Here is a 13,211-nt window from a genome sequence, read left to right on the forward strand (position 1 = left end):
AAGGGGTATCGGGTAATCTTGACCGTCAATGTGTTTTTCACCCCAACGTCGTTCGCCGGGGGGGGGACACCGGAGCACAGGCGTTGCTTTCATTTTACTTTGGATATTTTGGATAACCATGTGTATCTTAGTTACGCAGAGATTGATTGTAATACTTAAAACTCTTTAAGTAATAAACCATCATTTATAAAAAAAAGTAAGGGAAAGACGAGACGCCACTATGTATGGCCATCGCCAAGCTGAACAGAACGGGGCTTTTACTCCATATATTATATATATTCAAAATGTTTAGACGCTTTCAAGATCGAAATTGAAATTTTGTTTCAGAACCCTGGCCCCCTCCGAGATCTTTTCCTTACCACTACCCAAAACTTACGCGAAGATGATGGGGTACGCCGGCGATTGGTCCGGGTTGAACAGCCCAAAGTGCTTCTCCGTCTCTTCCCCTTTCTTATTGTTCTCGTTGAACATAGCAAATATGTACGTCTCGATGTTCCCAGGCCTCTTAGGAGTCCCCTTCTCGACATGGTTGATGAGGTTCTGGTTGTACATCTGCGCGTTGTCCATGGTGGCCACCGTGCCGTCTCCGGCCGACGGCCACCCGCTCTCCGACACCACGATGGGGACGGTCCCGGCCCTGGCGCTCTCGAGCGCGGAGTACATGGTGTCCACGAGCGCATCGAACAGGTTCTGGTACTGGTTGCCGTTGTCGTCCGTCACCACCGTGGTCGTTGAGCTGAAGAGGGCGTAGTCGAGGGTGATGTGGCTGGTGTCGCCCTTGTAAGAGAAGTAGGGGTATATGTTGGCCAGCAGCGGCGCGCCTGTGCTGGCGAGGTACTGCGCGATGGGCGGCATGTGGGAGGCGGAGGCATTGAAGATGCCCTTGGAGGGAGGGAACCCTTGGGTGACGGTGTAGTTGTCACCACCTGAACCTCAGTGTTCGTCAGAGAAATTCAGAGAACGAGAGAGAGTATTTTGTGCTGTCAACGTACTGCTTTTCTGTTCCTCCTTTATTGCTTATATATCTGCGAATACAAAGGGAATAACAACCTCCCGATCAGCTAGCCTAGGACCCGCTCCGGACGCGCCATCCCACGTCCAAGGTCGAGCTCCGCGAGGATCGGGAGCACTACGGAAAGATAGAGGGGAACGTGCGCTGCCGCACTTCCCAAACTACGCGCGTGCATGGATCACAGGCGATGCCACGCACACAGTTATTATCTGAAACTGAATAACAGAACTAAACTGACAGTGAGCTTAAGTGAGCTAACAATTCTCCCCCTAAGCTTACTGTCCCTTGTTGATCACCACGACGCCCAACTTCTGACGGAGCTCAATGAAGCGAACCCGCCCGAGAGCCTTTGTGAGGATGTCTGCGAGCTGATCTTGAGTCCCGACGTAGACGAGCTCAACTCTTCCCTTCTCCACATGCTCCCTGATGAAGTGAAACTTCACGTCAATGTGTTTGCTGCGGTCATGATGAACTGGATTTTTCGCCAGTGCTATGGCAGCCTTGTTGTCCACTTGAAGCTCAAACTTAGCAGGCTTGCATCCCAGCATCTCTCCCAGAAGACGACTGAGCCAAATCCCCTGCTGAGTTGCAGCTCCTGCAGCGATGTATTCGGCCTCACACGAACTAGTGGCCACTGCCGGCTGTTTCTGTGATGACCAGGTTACCAGATTCTTTCCAAGGAAGAAGACCTGCCCTGAGGTGCTCTTGCGGTCAGTGATGTCCCCAGCATGATCGCTGTCACTGAAACCCAGCAGCCGTGGAGTGTTGTGCCCAGCTCTGTACTGACACCCATGCTGCTTCGTCCCCTGCACGTATCGAAGGATTTGCTTGACGGCGGTCCAGTGTGCTGGTCCAGGCTTCTCCATGAACCTGCTGACCATGCCGACAGCATGAGCTATGTCTGGTCGAGTATTGACCAGATAGCGCAGGCTGCCGATGATGCTCCGATAGAGTGAAGCGTCGACAGCCTCGGCTCCTTCTTCCTTGGCCAACTTCAGACGACACTCCATTGGTGTCTGACAGCTGTTGCAGTTTGCGAGCCCAGCTTGCTCGAGGATTTTGCACGCATAGTTCTGCTGACAGAGAGTGATCCCATTCTCCGACTGCTTCACTTCGATGCCCAAGTAGTAGCTGAGTAGACCCAGATCACTCATCTTGAAGAGTTCCTTCATCTGCTCCTTGAACTCAGCGATTGCCACTGCATCCGTGCCCGTGATGATCAAGTCATCCACGTACACGCCAACGAGCAGGAACGATGTGTTGCTCCCCCGTCGATAGACAGCGTGCTCGACAGGGCTGCGTGCAAACCCAAGATTGGACAGCGTGTCGTCGAGCTTGGCGTACCAGGCGCGTGGGGCCTGTCGCAGGCCGTACAGGGCCTTCTTCAGGTGCAGTACCGCGTTCTCCTTGCCGGCGACGACGTATCCCGGCGGCTGTGCGACGTAGACTTCCTCCGCTAAGTCACCGTTGAGAAATGCGGATTTGACATCCATGTGATGCACTTCCCAACGAGAGTGAGCAGCTAGCGCGAGGAGGAGTCGCACAGTCTCCATACGAGCGACTGGCGCAAAGACCTCGCCGAAGTCGATGCCCTGCCGCTGAGCGTAGCCCTTTGCCACGAGTCTAGCCTTGTACTTCACAATCTGGCCGTCGGGATTGCGTTTTACCTTGTACACCCATTTCAGCCCAATAGCCTTGTGACCTGCGGGAAGAGAGGTGAGTTCCCAGGTGTCGTTGTCGTGGATCGAGCGCATCTCAACGTCCATGGCTTCCTTCCAATGGACGTCGACGAGTGCTTCCCCGACGTCTCGAGGCTCTTCCGCGCTGAGGAGGAGTGCCTCAGATTCCTCATGATCGGCCTCCCCCTCAGTTTCGTCGAGGATGCAGGAGAGGCGACGGTAGCGCAGTGGAGCGCTCGTGTCTGCGTCAAGTGCCTCGTCGTGCGTGGGTGGCGTGGCCCACCGGATCTCGCGACCCGCGGGTGGCGTCTGCAGACCAGCGAGTGGGGGCGTGGATGGGGCACCTGCGGGTGTCCCAAGTGTCGATGTAGAGGGGGACACCACCGTGTCCATGCCTGCGTCCAGCTCCTCATGCCCGTCCTCAGTGGTGTAAACCACTGTGAACGTGCCGTGCGCCGTGCGCGCACTGGGCGCGCTCTGGGCCCCGTCAGCCTGTGCCGTGCGCGTCGTGGGCGCGGCCGGCGTGCTCCAGTCCCATTGCCTGTTCTCCTCGAACAGGACATCGCGAGTTACCTGCACTTTCTTCGTTGCAGGGTTGTACACGCGGTAGCACTTTGATCCAACCTCGTACCCGACGAAGATCATCGGCGTCGAGCGATCTGAGAGCTTCGATACGCCGGGCCCAACGTTCTTGACATGAACCATGCACCCAAACGTGCGCAGATGCTGCACATTAGGTTTACGGCCGTGCCACGCCTCGTATGGCGTGACACCCTCCAGGCTCCTTGTCGGCGCGCGATTTAGGATGTAGACAGCGGTGACCACGGCCTCTGCCCAAAAGAACGGTGGCAGACCCATGCTTTTGATCAAGCATCGAGCCATCTCCACCACGCTCTGGTTGCGTCGCTCCACGACGCCGTTCTGCTGCGGCGAATAGGGCGCCGTGGTGTAGTGCTTGACGCCACGCTCCTCGCAGTACCTGCGGAAGTCCATGGAGTTGAATTCGCCGCCCCGGTCTGAACGGAACGCGCGCAGCTTGCATCTCCCTTCAGCTTCTGCCATGGCTTGTACTTTCTTGAAGCGATCGAACGCCTCGTCCTTGGAGGTGAGGAGCTCGAGCCACATATATCTACTGTAATCATCGACGACCAGCAGAAAGTACTTTTTACCTCCGGGAGACGGTGGGGAGATGGGTCCGCAGAGATCGGTGTGCACGAGCTCCAGACCCTGTTCTGCGCGGAACGTCGTGGCCTGAGGGAAAGGTGCCCTGTGCTGCTTGCCGAGGGTGCAGCCGTCGCAGTATTCGACGACGCGGTCGATGACAGGCATCCCTCGCACCATGTCCTTGGACGCCATGGCCCGCAGCGCCCGAAAGTGCAGGTGTCCCATGCGTGCGTGCCACCGCCAGGTGATGTCGTTTCCCTGGGCCATGAGGCACACCGGAGCATCAATGGTCAGGACGCCAGTGTACAGCCTGCTCCCCGTGCGCCTGACGCGGGCGAGCATCCGCTCTGAGGGGTCGTGGATCGTCATGATGCCGCGCTTGATGTCGATCGCGCATCCTCCCTCGTCCAGCTGTCCTACGGAGATGATGTTGCTCCGTAGGCTGGGGATGAAGAAGACGTCCGTGAGGGCGCGCTGCTCCCCGCTCTGCCCGCGGAACACGATCGTCCCGCGTCCGCGGATGGCGACGAGCGATCCATCGCCGAACTTGACCGTGCCGTGCACGGTTTCATCGAGGGTGGAGAAGGCGTGGCGCTCGCCTGTCATGTGGCTGCTTGCGCCGGTGTCGAAGAACCAGACGCCATCTGGGGAGGGCACAGGGATCACCTTTTCTTCGTTGAGGAAGACCGCCTGAGGAGCGACCACGATGTCGCTGACGACGGCCATGAAGAGGCCACCGTCCACTTCGTCCCCAGGGCGAACAAGGTTCGCAGTTTCCTGCTTCTCCTTCCGTTCACGATCGCGCTGTGCCTTCCGACACTCCTTCGCCCAGTGGCCTGCTTTTCCGCAGTACCTGCAGTTACCTTTTCGGCGCTCGCCTGAGCCGCCAGAGTCACCGCTCTCGGCGGCGTGTTTTCCGCCGTCGCCTGGCGATCTGGGTTTGCCTTGGGGCTTTCCCTTCTTGTCGCCGGAGCCGCCGCTGGATGACGATCCAGAGCGTTGCTTTTGGCGTGCGGCCCACTCCTCTTCTGTGAGAAGGAGTTTACCAACGCCGTCAGAGATCTCGTCGTCGAGTTCGTACCCTTCCTCCGCCGCGGTGAATCTGCCGGTGAGATCCTCGACGGTGAGCTCGCGCAGATCCACTGTCTGCTCGATCGCCATCGCGATCATACGGTACTTCTTCGGCACGGTGCGAAGATATTTCAGCACGGCCTTGTACTCGTCGATGGGATCGCCGAGCAGCTCGAGGTCGTTGACGATGGCGGTGAGGCGCAGGGCAAAGTCCTCGATCGTCTCCCCGGTTTTGAACCGGAGATCTTCCCACTCGCGGCGCCTCCTCTGCGCCTTGGCCTCCCTGATCCGTTCGGACCCAAGACGCATCGTCTTGATGACCTCCCACGCAGTCTTGGCGCAGTCCTTGACCGCCAGCGTGCGCACCAGCTCCGGCGGCACGGCTCGCAGCAGCGCCGCCAGCGCTGCACGATCGTCGCCGTCCTCGTCGGGCCCATATTCAATGGCGTCCCACAGGTGCGCTGCCTGCAGCTGGACGCGCATGACCATGGCCCACTCAGCATAGTTGGTGCGGGTGAGGGTAGGGTATTGAGCCGATCCGCTGCTCTCGCGATAGACGCGCTCGCGCACGATGATTTCACCGCCGCCACGCACCAAGCTTCTCCCCCTTCGCCGAGCCGGAGACACGGAGGTGCGACGCGCCGGCGGCGGTTTGGAACCGCCCGCCGCGCCAGCGTCCACCGGCGTCTCCTTCCCCTTCTCGGATGGGGTCTTGGACATGATCGCCGAGATCGAAACGGAGCTCTGATACCAAATGTAGTTGTCACCACCTGAACCTCAGTGTTCGTCAGAGAAATTCAGAGAACGAGAGAGAGTATTTTGTGCTGTCAACGTACTGCTTTTCTGTTCCTCCTTTATTGCTTATATATCTGCGAATACAAAGGGAATAACAACCTCCCGATCAGCTAGCCTAGGACCCGTTCCAGACGCGCCATCCCACGTCCAAGGTCAGAGCTCCGCGAGGATCGGGAGCACTACAGAAAGATAGAGGGGAACGTGCGCTGCCGCACTTCCCAAACTACGCGCGTGCATGGATCACAGGCGATGCCACGCACACAGTTATTATCTGAAACTGAATAACAGAACTAAACTGACAGTGAGCTTAAGTGAGCTAACAGACGGCCGAATTCACGGCCGTGGACACCTTGATGCCGCCGAGTCCGGCCCTGACCAGCGCGTTGCGGATGTTCTTCATGGCAGGGAGGATGTCCCGCGGGTTGCCGCCTTGACCGGGAACCTCGTTACCGACGGCGATGTATTTGATGGTCAGGCCCTGGTGGGACTGCACGTTGGCCTTGACCCAGGAGTCCGCGTTGGAGGCGCTAGAAGCGAGGGCATTGAGCTGCGTGTTGCCGGTGTCGAGGATGAGGCCGAGGTTGCTGCCGCTTAGTGCCTGCAGGGTGTCGTCGTTGACGGTGTAGACGCGCATGCCGGCGATGCCGTTGGACTTGTAGAGCTCCACAACGTCGCTCGCCGAGGGCAGCCCGTCGCCGTTCACGCCGTAGCACACGCCGATGGACTGAACCGCTGTGGTTGATCGATCGATCGATTCATTAATTCGCCATGCATTCACAAATCCAATTTGGCAAAGAGAACTCGTAGTAAGTGTGTCAATGTTAATTCCCCAACTTGGGTTGCACGCTATCCTGAGAGTTGAGAGAAATCTGGAATACCTGCCGGAATGGCTGCGAGCACGCCAAGGACCATCGCCACTGCAAACATGTAGGCAGAAGCACGATGCTCTGCCATCGCAAGAGTGGCTAGGCTAAAACAAGAGCTACGTACACGTGTTCCTCCTTTTGCATGCATTGCACAAAGCATTCGCCCCTCTATATATACCCACGGGGCAACTGTTTGGTAGCGAGCGATGTCGTCGTCCACCTGCCGTCGGGTTCGGCCGGCCGGAGGAGGACTTGTCGGTATATGTGTGCGGAGACACGAAGCTTTGTCCGGCTCGTGGAATTCCGGGGTTCGCTGACCGCTGCCGTGGCTTGTTAAAAGAGCTGATAGTGGCCGCAACAGTACGTGCTTCGTTGCTTCCTGCCACTGCCACTATATGACCGATCGATCGAAATACTCCAAGACTCCACCTTTGTCATATATTCCATATATCACATTAGATAGATATCATGGTTGTCTGTACACCGCATGCATGTGTGATGGCCGGACTGATGGATATCGCGCAATATGTGGTCAGCACATAAAAAGATAAATTTTCAGTAAACCACAACTTTTGAGGTCAAGGTTTAAAAAAAACACAATCAAAGGATTTTTTTCCCACAAAACTGCAACTTTTGAGGTAAGTTGATTCAAATAACCCAAATGATATGATTTGGATGTGTCTTCTAAACCATTTGGTTTCTCTTTGCTTTTTTCAGACCAAAATAAAGGAGTAGATGTCACTTGGAACACCAGCGCCGCCGGTGCACGTGTGGTCCTCACATATTCTCCTCTATCATCCAATCGTGGGCGAGAGGATGAAACGAGGGAGGTCGGGGCACGGTGCCAGTCCCATCTGTTGCCCTCCTCATTGTCTCCATGGAGCTCTTGTGGCAGGCCATGCTAGTGTCGTCCTCGCCTCTTCTCTCTTCATTTCTCCAGCTAGAGCTCCGGTGATCGCCACTGCTGAAAGGACCTAGACGTCACCTAGAGTGAGTGAATAGGCTATATAAAACAATTAGGGTTTTGGCTTGAAAAAAAGCGGAAGTAACTATTGTATTTATCAAGCACAAAAACTAAAATATCATTGGGTCAACCGTGTGCACCAACAGCTTATGATAAACTAGTAAAAATATGTGATCGAAAGATATAATGAGATAGATAATTTCAACCATGGTGGCTATGACAATGTAACTATATGTAAGGGAGCTTAGGTATAAAGACAACTGAAGCATGTGAAGACGACGATATATCCTTAAGTTCATGTCTAAGGAGAAGTTAATCTCTGTTTGAGAGGTGTGTAGGCACAGTGATCTCCAAGCACCACCACGAGTGTACAACCTGTCATGCCAATGCATGCAATCGAAGCTTCCTAACATTCCAGAAAAGCCACGCTGGCTCTTCTTCTTGAAGCAATCAAGTTATATCTTCACTTTTGGGCCTCCTTTCGTACTCTCGACCAAAATTCTACATCACACCTCTATAGAAATAGGTCAAGCACTCAAGGATTGTGCTTTGACCCATTCAAAAAAATTCATCGAAGGCATCAGTTGGTGTGCCATATAACAACATACACATCAAAGGTGCATTTGTGCAAAATAGAAAAGCCAACCTTTCCAAATGCATCGCTCCTTTAGCGGAAAATGGGGAGACCAATTATTAAGGGTTCGCACAATGGGATGAAATAGATGTTGTTGCATGCAGAGCATTTGAAGAAATTGCGAACCATTGTACCAAGAATTCTCCAAGAAGTAATCACTAATCGTCCATCAATTGATTTTCAACAGCTTCACAGTTCCTATCAACGTGCCTGCGAGAATCCCTTCTATGTTGATTAGACATAGGTATTTGTTGCTCTTCAATCTAGGCTAGACTTTGTTTATCTATCTTTCCTTCAACTCGATCGTTGACCAAGTCTCAAAAGAAATCATTGATGGTAGAGAAACTACTCGAATCATTGGTGTGATCTGGCTGATTTGACTAGGAGTTTGAGTATGTGGACATGCTTTTTGATGGCAAATATGCAAAGTCTATTGTATCACTGAATGAAGCATTTTGGAATGTAGTGTTATCCTCTAATTATGAACCTTCGTCCATCATGCATTTGTTACAATTTCTGTCTAGTTTTCAATTTAACAATGCACAAGTCTACCACTTAATATAGGAAGAGATACATGTTAAATTTGACAAATACATAATGAGTTGGAACATACATTTTTTTTTACCTAGACATAGTATTAATAATACTTCCGAATCAGTACATATATATGCGTAAAAATACTCCTAATTAGTTAAGCCCAAGCTCCATGGCTAAGTACTGAACCACTTGTTCATGCCTCATCTTTTGATTGTGGTTGTTGTAAGGGTATATTGCCCCTATGTGTGGTTTTGGTAATTAATGATAACCCCTATGGACTAATGTTTTCATTGAGTTTATATGAAGGAATATTCCATAGGTACTACTTGCTCTCCATGTGTTGGATTCAAGTATGGATGCCATGAAGATAAAGATATACCTTGTGTATTGGCATCAATATCATCGATTTGAAGATACATATGTGATATGATCAAGAAGAAAAAATGAAGATGGAGTTCTTATGTGGAACTCAATATTAGCCATGATCTATCTTAAGTGAGTATGAGAAGATACAAGGTTGAGTTGGGCAAGTTCAAGATGAGCATCTTGAGTGGATCACATGCTTGAAGCTTGTCATCCATTCGGTGATTATGGACATGTGAAGATATGCATCAATGGAGCTTTCCCATCATAGTCTATGGGGGAGCATTTGTGAGTCTTCACAAAGCAACATTGATCAAGTGAGGCATTCCGGCTTGAGTGACGCTTGAAGAGTTATCATCAAGATCAAGCGGGATGCGCAAGGCAAAGGTATGGCCTTGCTAGGTTTTCCTTTTACGGTCTCAAGATGGATGTTGGAAGACTGGATTATAGGATAGATAGCCGCACTATTAAGAGGGGCTTTCGGTTGGGTAACTTGATCACATCGTCTTAGGGAGCTCAATCCTTTGCATACTTTGCATATCCTTATTGTTTCTTGGTGTTTCTCTGTGTGAGGTTCTTGAGCTTGTTGCTAGCTTTACAACAAGCCCAAGTTCATCGAAAACGGAATCCGCATGCATCTTCTATTGCGTTTTCGAGTTTGGACGTCTTCACCGTTTCTTAACCGTTTTTTAGGGTTCTATTCGTCGTTATCTTTCCAACAAAATTGGTTTCATGTCAATCGGGGTCCGGACACAAAAGTTATCACAGTTTTTGTATAGCATGTTTTCCTGCTCACCCGGTCAGGGACCCGGTTGGCCGGACCGTGCGCCGGGCTGGCTCCGGCCTGCCGCCCGGTCAGCCGGCCTACCAACCGGCCTGGCCAGCGTGCCGTCCGGTCGACCGGTCGCCAACCGGGCGCCAACCGGATGGGCTCCTGGACGACGTAAAGTGACCCCGGTCGGGGTCTGGCCTGCCGACCGGTTTGGACCTGCTGGTCCGGTATGTGGCCCGGTCTGACCGGGCCCTGGACCGGATGGCCCGGCCCCAGGCCCGGTTGACCGGCCTCCTCGACGGTTGACTCAGCCCAACTCTTTTCCAACGGTTATATTTGCTCTTGGGCTATAAATAGCCCTTCTTTCACCTTGGACTGAGTTAGTTCTTCTATTCTCTCACCTCCATTGTTGCCTTTGAAGAACTTGCTCTCTCTCTTGTCTCCCCCCATAATTCTTGCTCATTCTTGAGGGATCTAAGAGAGGAGATCTAGATCTACACTTCCACCAATCTATTTCTCCTCTAAGTGAGGGGAACTCTTGGGATCTAGATCTTGGAGTCTTTTGTTGACTTTCCCCATTATTCTTCCTCTCCAATCTCATCCTAGCATTTGTTGTTTGGGTGGGATTTGAGAGTGAAGGATTTGAACACCTCTAGTGTTCTTGTTTTGCATCATTGCATAGTGTTGAGCTCTCCACCACGATTAGTTCGAGTGAGAGACCGTGAGCTTGTTACTCTTGGAGGGAGACCTCCTAGTTGGCTTGGCGGTTGCATATTTCACTTGAGCGAGATGATGAGCCTTGCATATTTCACTTGAGCGAGATGATGAGGATCTTAACCACACCAAGATGTAATGCCTTTCTTAATTGTGCTTTCTTGATGAAGTCTTGATGATGTAATTTTGACCATAAAAGGACTCCATTTGTCGTGATCCTCGATATCCTCAACTTTCGTTAGTAACACTGTTTGAACATCATCTTTGTCGCCACACTGAATATGTGTTTTCTCCTTGGCACCAACATCTTCCCCTTTTTTTGATTAGATCTAGGTAGATAAATTTTGTGTAACAAAGGGTCTATGGACGAGGTGGTATAATACCATTTCGTTCATAGAGTTTATGGTGATCAGACTCCTATAGCTTTCTGCCAAAAGTTGATATGGTAGTCAGAGCCACCTGTTTCATTTAGGTCTGATGTATATCCTGACATTACAATCTCATATATATGAGTGTTGCCTAGTGAATATCACGCTGCAACTTGTTTCTTCTCTTCTTGTTGGAATTTTTTTCATTAAGAAAAAAACTACTCACTCATCATCCAAGAGTGATGTCATTTTATTCTGCATCATCTAAACAACATGCAAGCGATAAGATATGATGACCTGTGTAGGCACAAACAACCAGTGGCAGGAAGCAACATGCTGGCCGCCACTATTATTAGTCCTTGTAATAGATACCCCGGAAATTCCACGTGCCGGACAAATCCCCGTGGCTCGACGTACATAAATACGGCCAAACGTATTCCTTCTTATTTATCCACATGAATAAAAATGTATATACACGGGTGATTGGTGGACGACGACCTCGCCCGTCCGTCAACCGGCAGGCTGGCGACGTCTACGTATTGGTCCGCTAGCGGTGGAAACTGGGAGCCGTGTGTGTATACATAGGGGTGAACCCTTGCATGCAAAAGGCACATCTACGTAACTCGATCGTAGAGAGTTTAACAAGTTGTAGCCATAGCCGCACAAGGCAAGTGAAGATGGTAAAGCATGGTGCTTTTGCAGTCGCTTTGGTAGTTGGCTTCCTTGCAGCCATTCCGGCAGGTAATCCACATTTCTCTCTCGGTCTTACCTGCAAACTTTCGATATGCGGTGCATGTAAACTGCAATTACTTTGTTAGTCCCTCGGTTCAGTAATTTTTATTATGGTCTAGTTTAATCTTAAAGTAAACAAGGATATAAATTATGAAAGGTTGATACCGGATACACATATGCCACTGTTCACAAATTAATCGACCGATGAAATTAACAACCACAGCTGTTGAGTCCATCGGCGTGTGCTACGGCGTGAACGGCAACAGGCTGCCCTCGGCAAGTGAGGTGGTGCAGCTCTACAAGTCCAACGGCATCACCGGCATGCGCGTCTACAACGTCAACGACGACACCCTGAAGGCCCTGAGCGGCAGCAACCTCGGCCTCATCCTCGACACCGGCAACACGCAGCTCAATGCCCTCGCTTCCAGTGCCTCCAACGCGGACGCCTGGGTCAAGGCCAACGTGCAGTCGCAGCAGGGCCTCACCATCAAGTACATCGCGGTCGGCAACGAGGTTCCCAATCAAGGCGGCAGGACGCAGGACGTCCTCCCGGCCATGAAGAACATTCAAAACGCGCTGGTCAGGGCCGGCCTCGGCGGCATCAAGGTGTCCACGGCGGTGCATTCGGGCGTCACCAAAGGGTTCCCTCCCTCCCAGGGCACCTTCTCCGACGACGGCGCCCACATGCCGCCCATCGCGCAGTACCTCGCCAGCATCGGCTCGCCACTGCTCGCCAACATCTACCCCTATTTCTCATTCAAGGGCACGCCCAGCATCGACATCAAATACGCCCTCTTCACCGCGCCGGGCACGGTGGTTCCGGACGGCCCCAACTCGTACCAGAACCTGTTCGACGCGCTTGTGGACACCATGTACTCCGCGCTCGAGAAAGCCGGGGCAGGGAGCGTCCCCATCGTGGTGTCCGAGAGCGGGTGGCCGTCGGCCGGCGACCCGGATGCGACCGCGGCTAACGCACGGACCTACAACCAGAACCTGATCAACCACGTCGGGAAGGGGACGCCCAAGAGGCCTGGGGCCATCGAGGCGTACATATTCGCCATGTTCAACGAGAACTTGAAGGGTGGGCTAGAGACGGAGAAGCACTTTGGGCTGTTCAACTCGGACAAGTCGCTGGCCTACTCCATCAACTTCTAAATCGAACAGACCGATACGAACGCACGTACATGGCAAGATGAGGAACATTTGCCTATTAATTTCCGTATTTGAATAAGATGCCCGTAAAATGCCAAAGCCTGAGGCAGGCGCTTTAATTATGTACTACTGTCTACTGGAGACAAATGATAAGATGATGCACTTTTTTTCTAACTGAAATTGTTCCTTTCAATTAATTTGCATAACGGAAATACAGAGTTCAGATCAATCTCGTTCACGAACAAAGAAGGAACTGAAAACACCTTGTAGGAAAATATGATGCACATTTGAGATATGTGTGGTTGTGTTCGAATTGTGAATCATGCGAGGAATGGAACGAAGGGCGGATCCAAGAATATAAACCATGCATGGCCGCAGCTTACGGCAA

General features: G+C 52.1%; 2 protein-coding genes across 2 annotated transcripts; one reads left to right on the forward strand and one right to left on the reverse strand.

The window, feature by feature from the left end:
• Nucleotides 1–257: 257 nt before the first annotated feature.
• On the reverse strand, nt 258–6,708 carry LOC124661783 (glucan endo-1,3-beta-glucosidase, acidic isoform-like). Its single transcript, XM_047199669.1, has 3 exons — nt 6,600–6,708; nt 6,049–6,453; nt 258–914 (listed from the first exon to the last, which is right to left on the reverse strand). Exons 1-3 carry the CDS (start codon nt 6,673–6,675, stop codon nt 373–375), a joined length of 1,023 nt encoding a protein of 340 aa, XP_047055625.1. The 5' UTR covers nt 6,676–6,708; the 3' UTR covers nt 258–372.
• A 4,830-nt stretch (nt 6,709–11,538) lies between these two features.
• On the forward strand, nt 11,539–12,997 carry LOC124666369 (glucan endo-1,3-beta-glucosidase, acidic isoform-like). Its single transcript, XM_047203703.1, has 2 exons — nt 11,539–11,680; nt 11,895–12,997. Exons 1-2 carry the CDS (start codon nt 11,539–11,541, stop codon nt 12,824–12,826), a joined length of 1,074 nt encoding a protein of 357 aa, XP_047059659.1. The 3' UTR covers nt 12,827–12,997.
• Nucleotides 12,998–13,211: the final 214 nt, after the last annotated feature.

Source organism: Lolium rigidum, chromosome 6, assembly GCF_022539505.1.
Source record: "Lolium rigidum isolate FL_2022 chromosome 6, APGP_CSIRO_Lrig_0.1, whole genome shotgun sequence".
NCBI lineage: Eukaryota > Viridiplantae > Streptophyta > Magnoliopsida > Poales > Poaceae > Lolium > Lolium rigidum.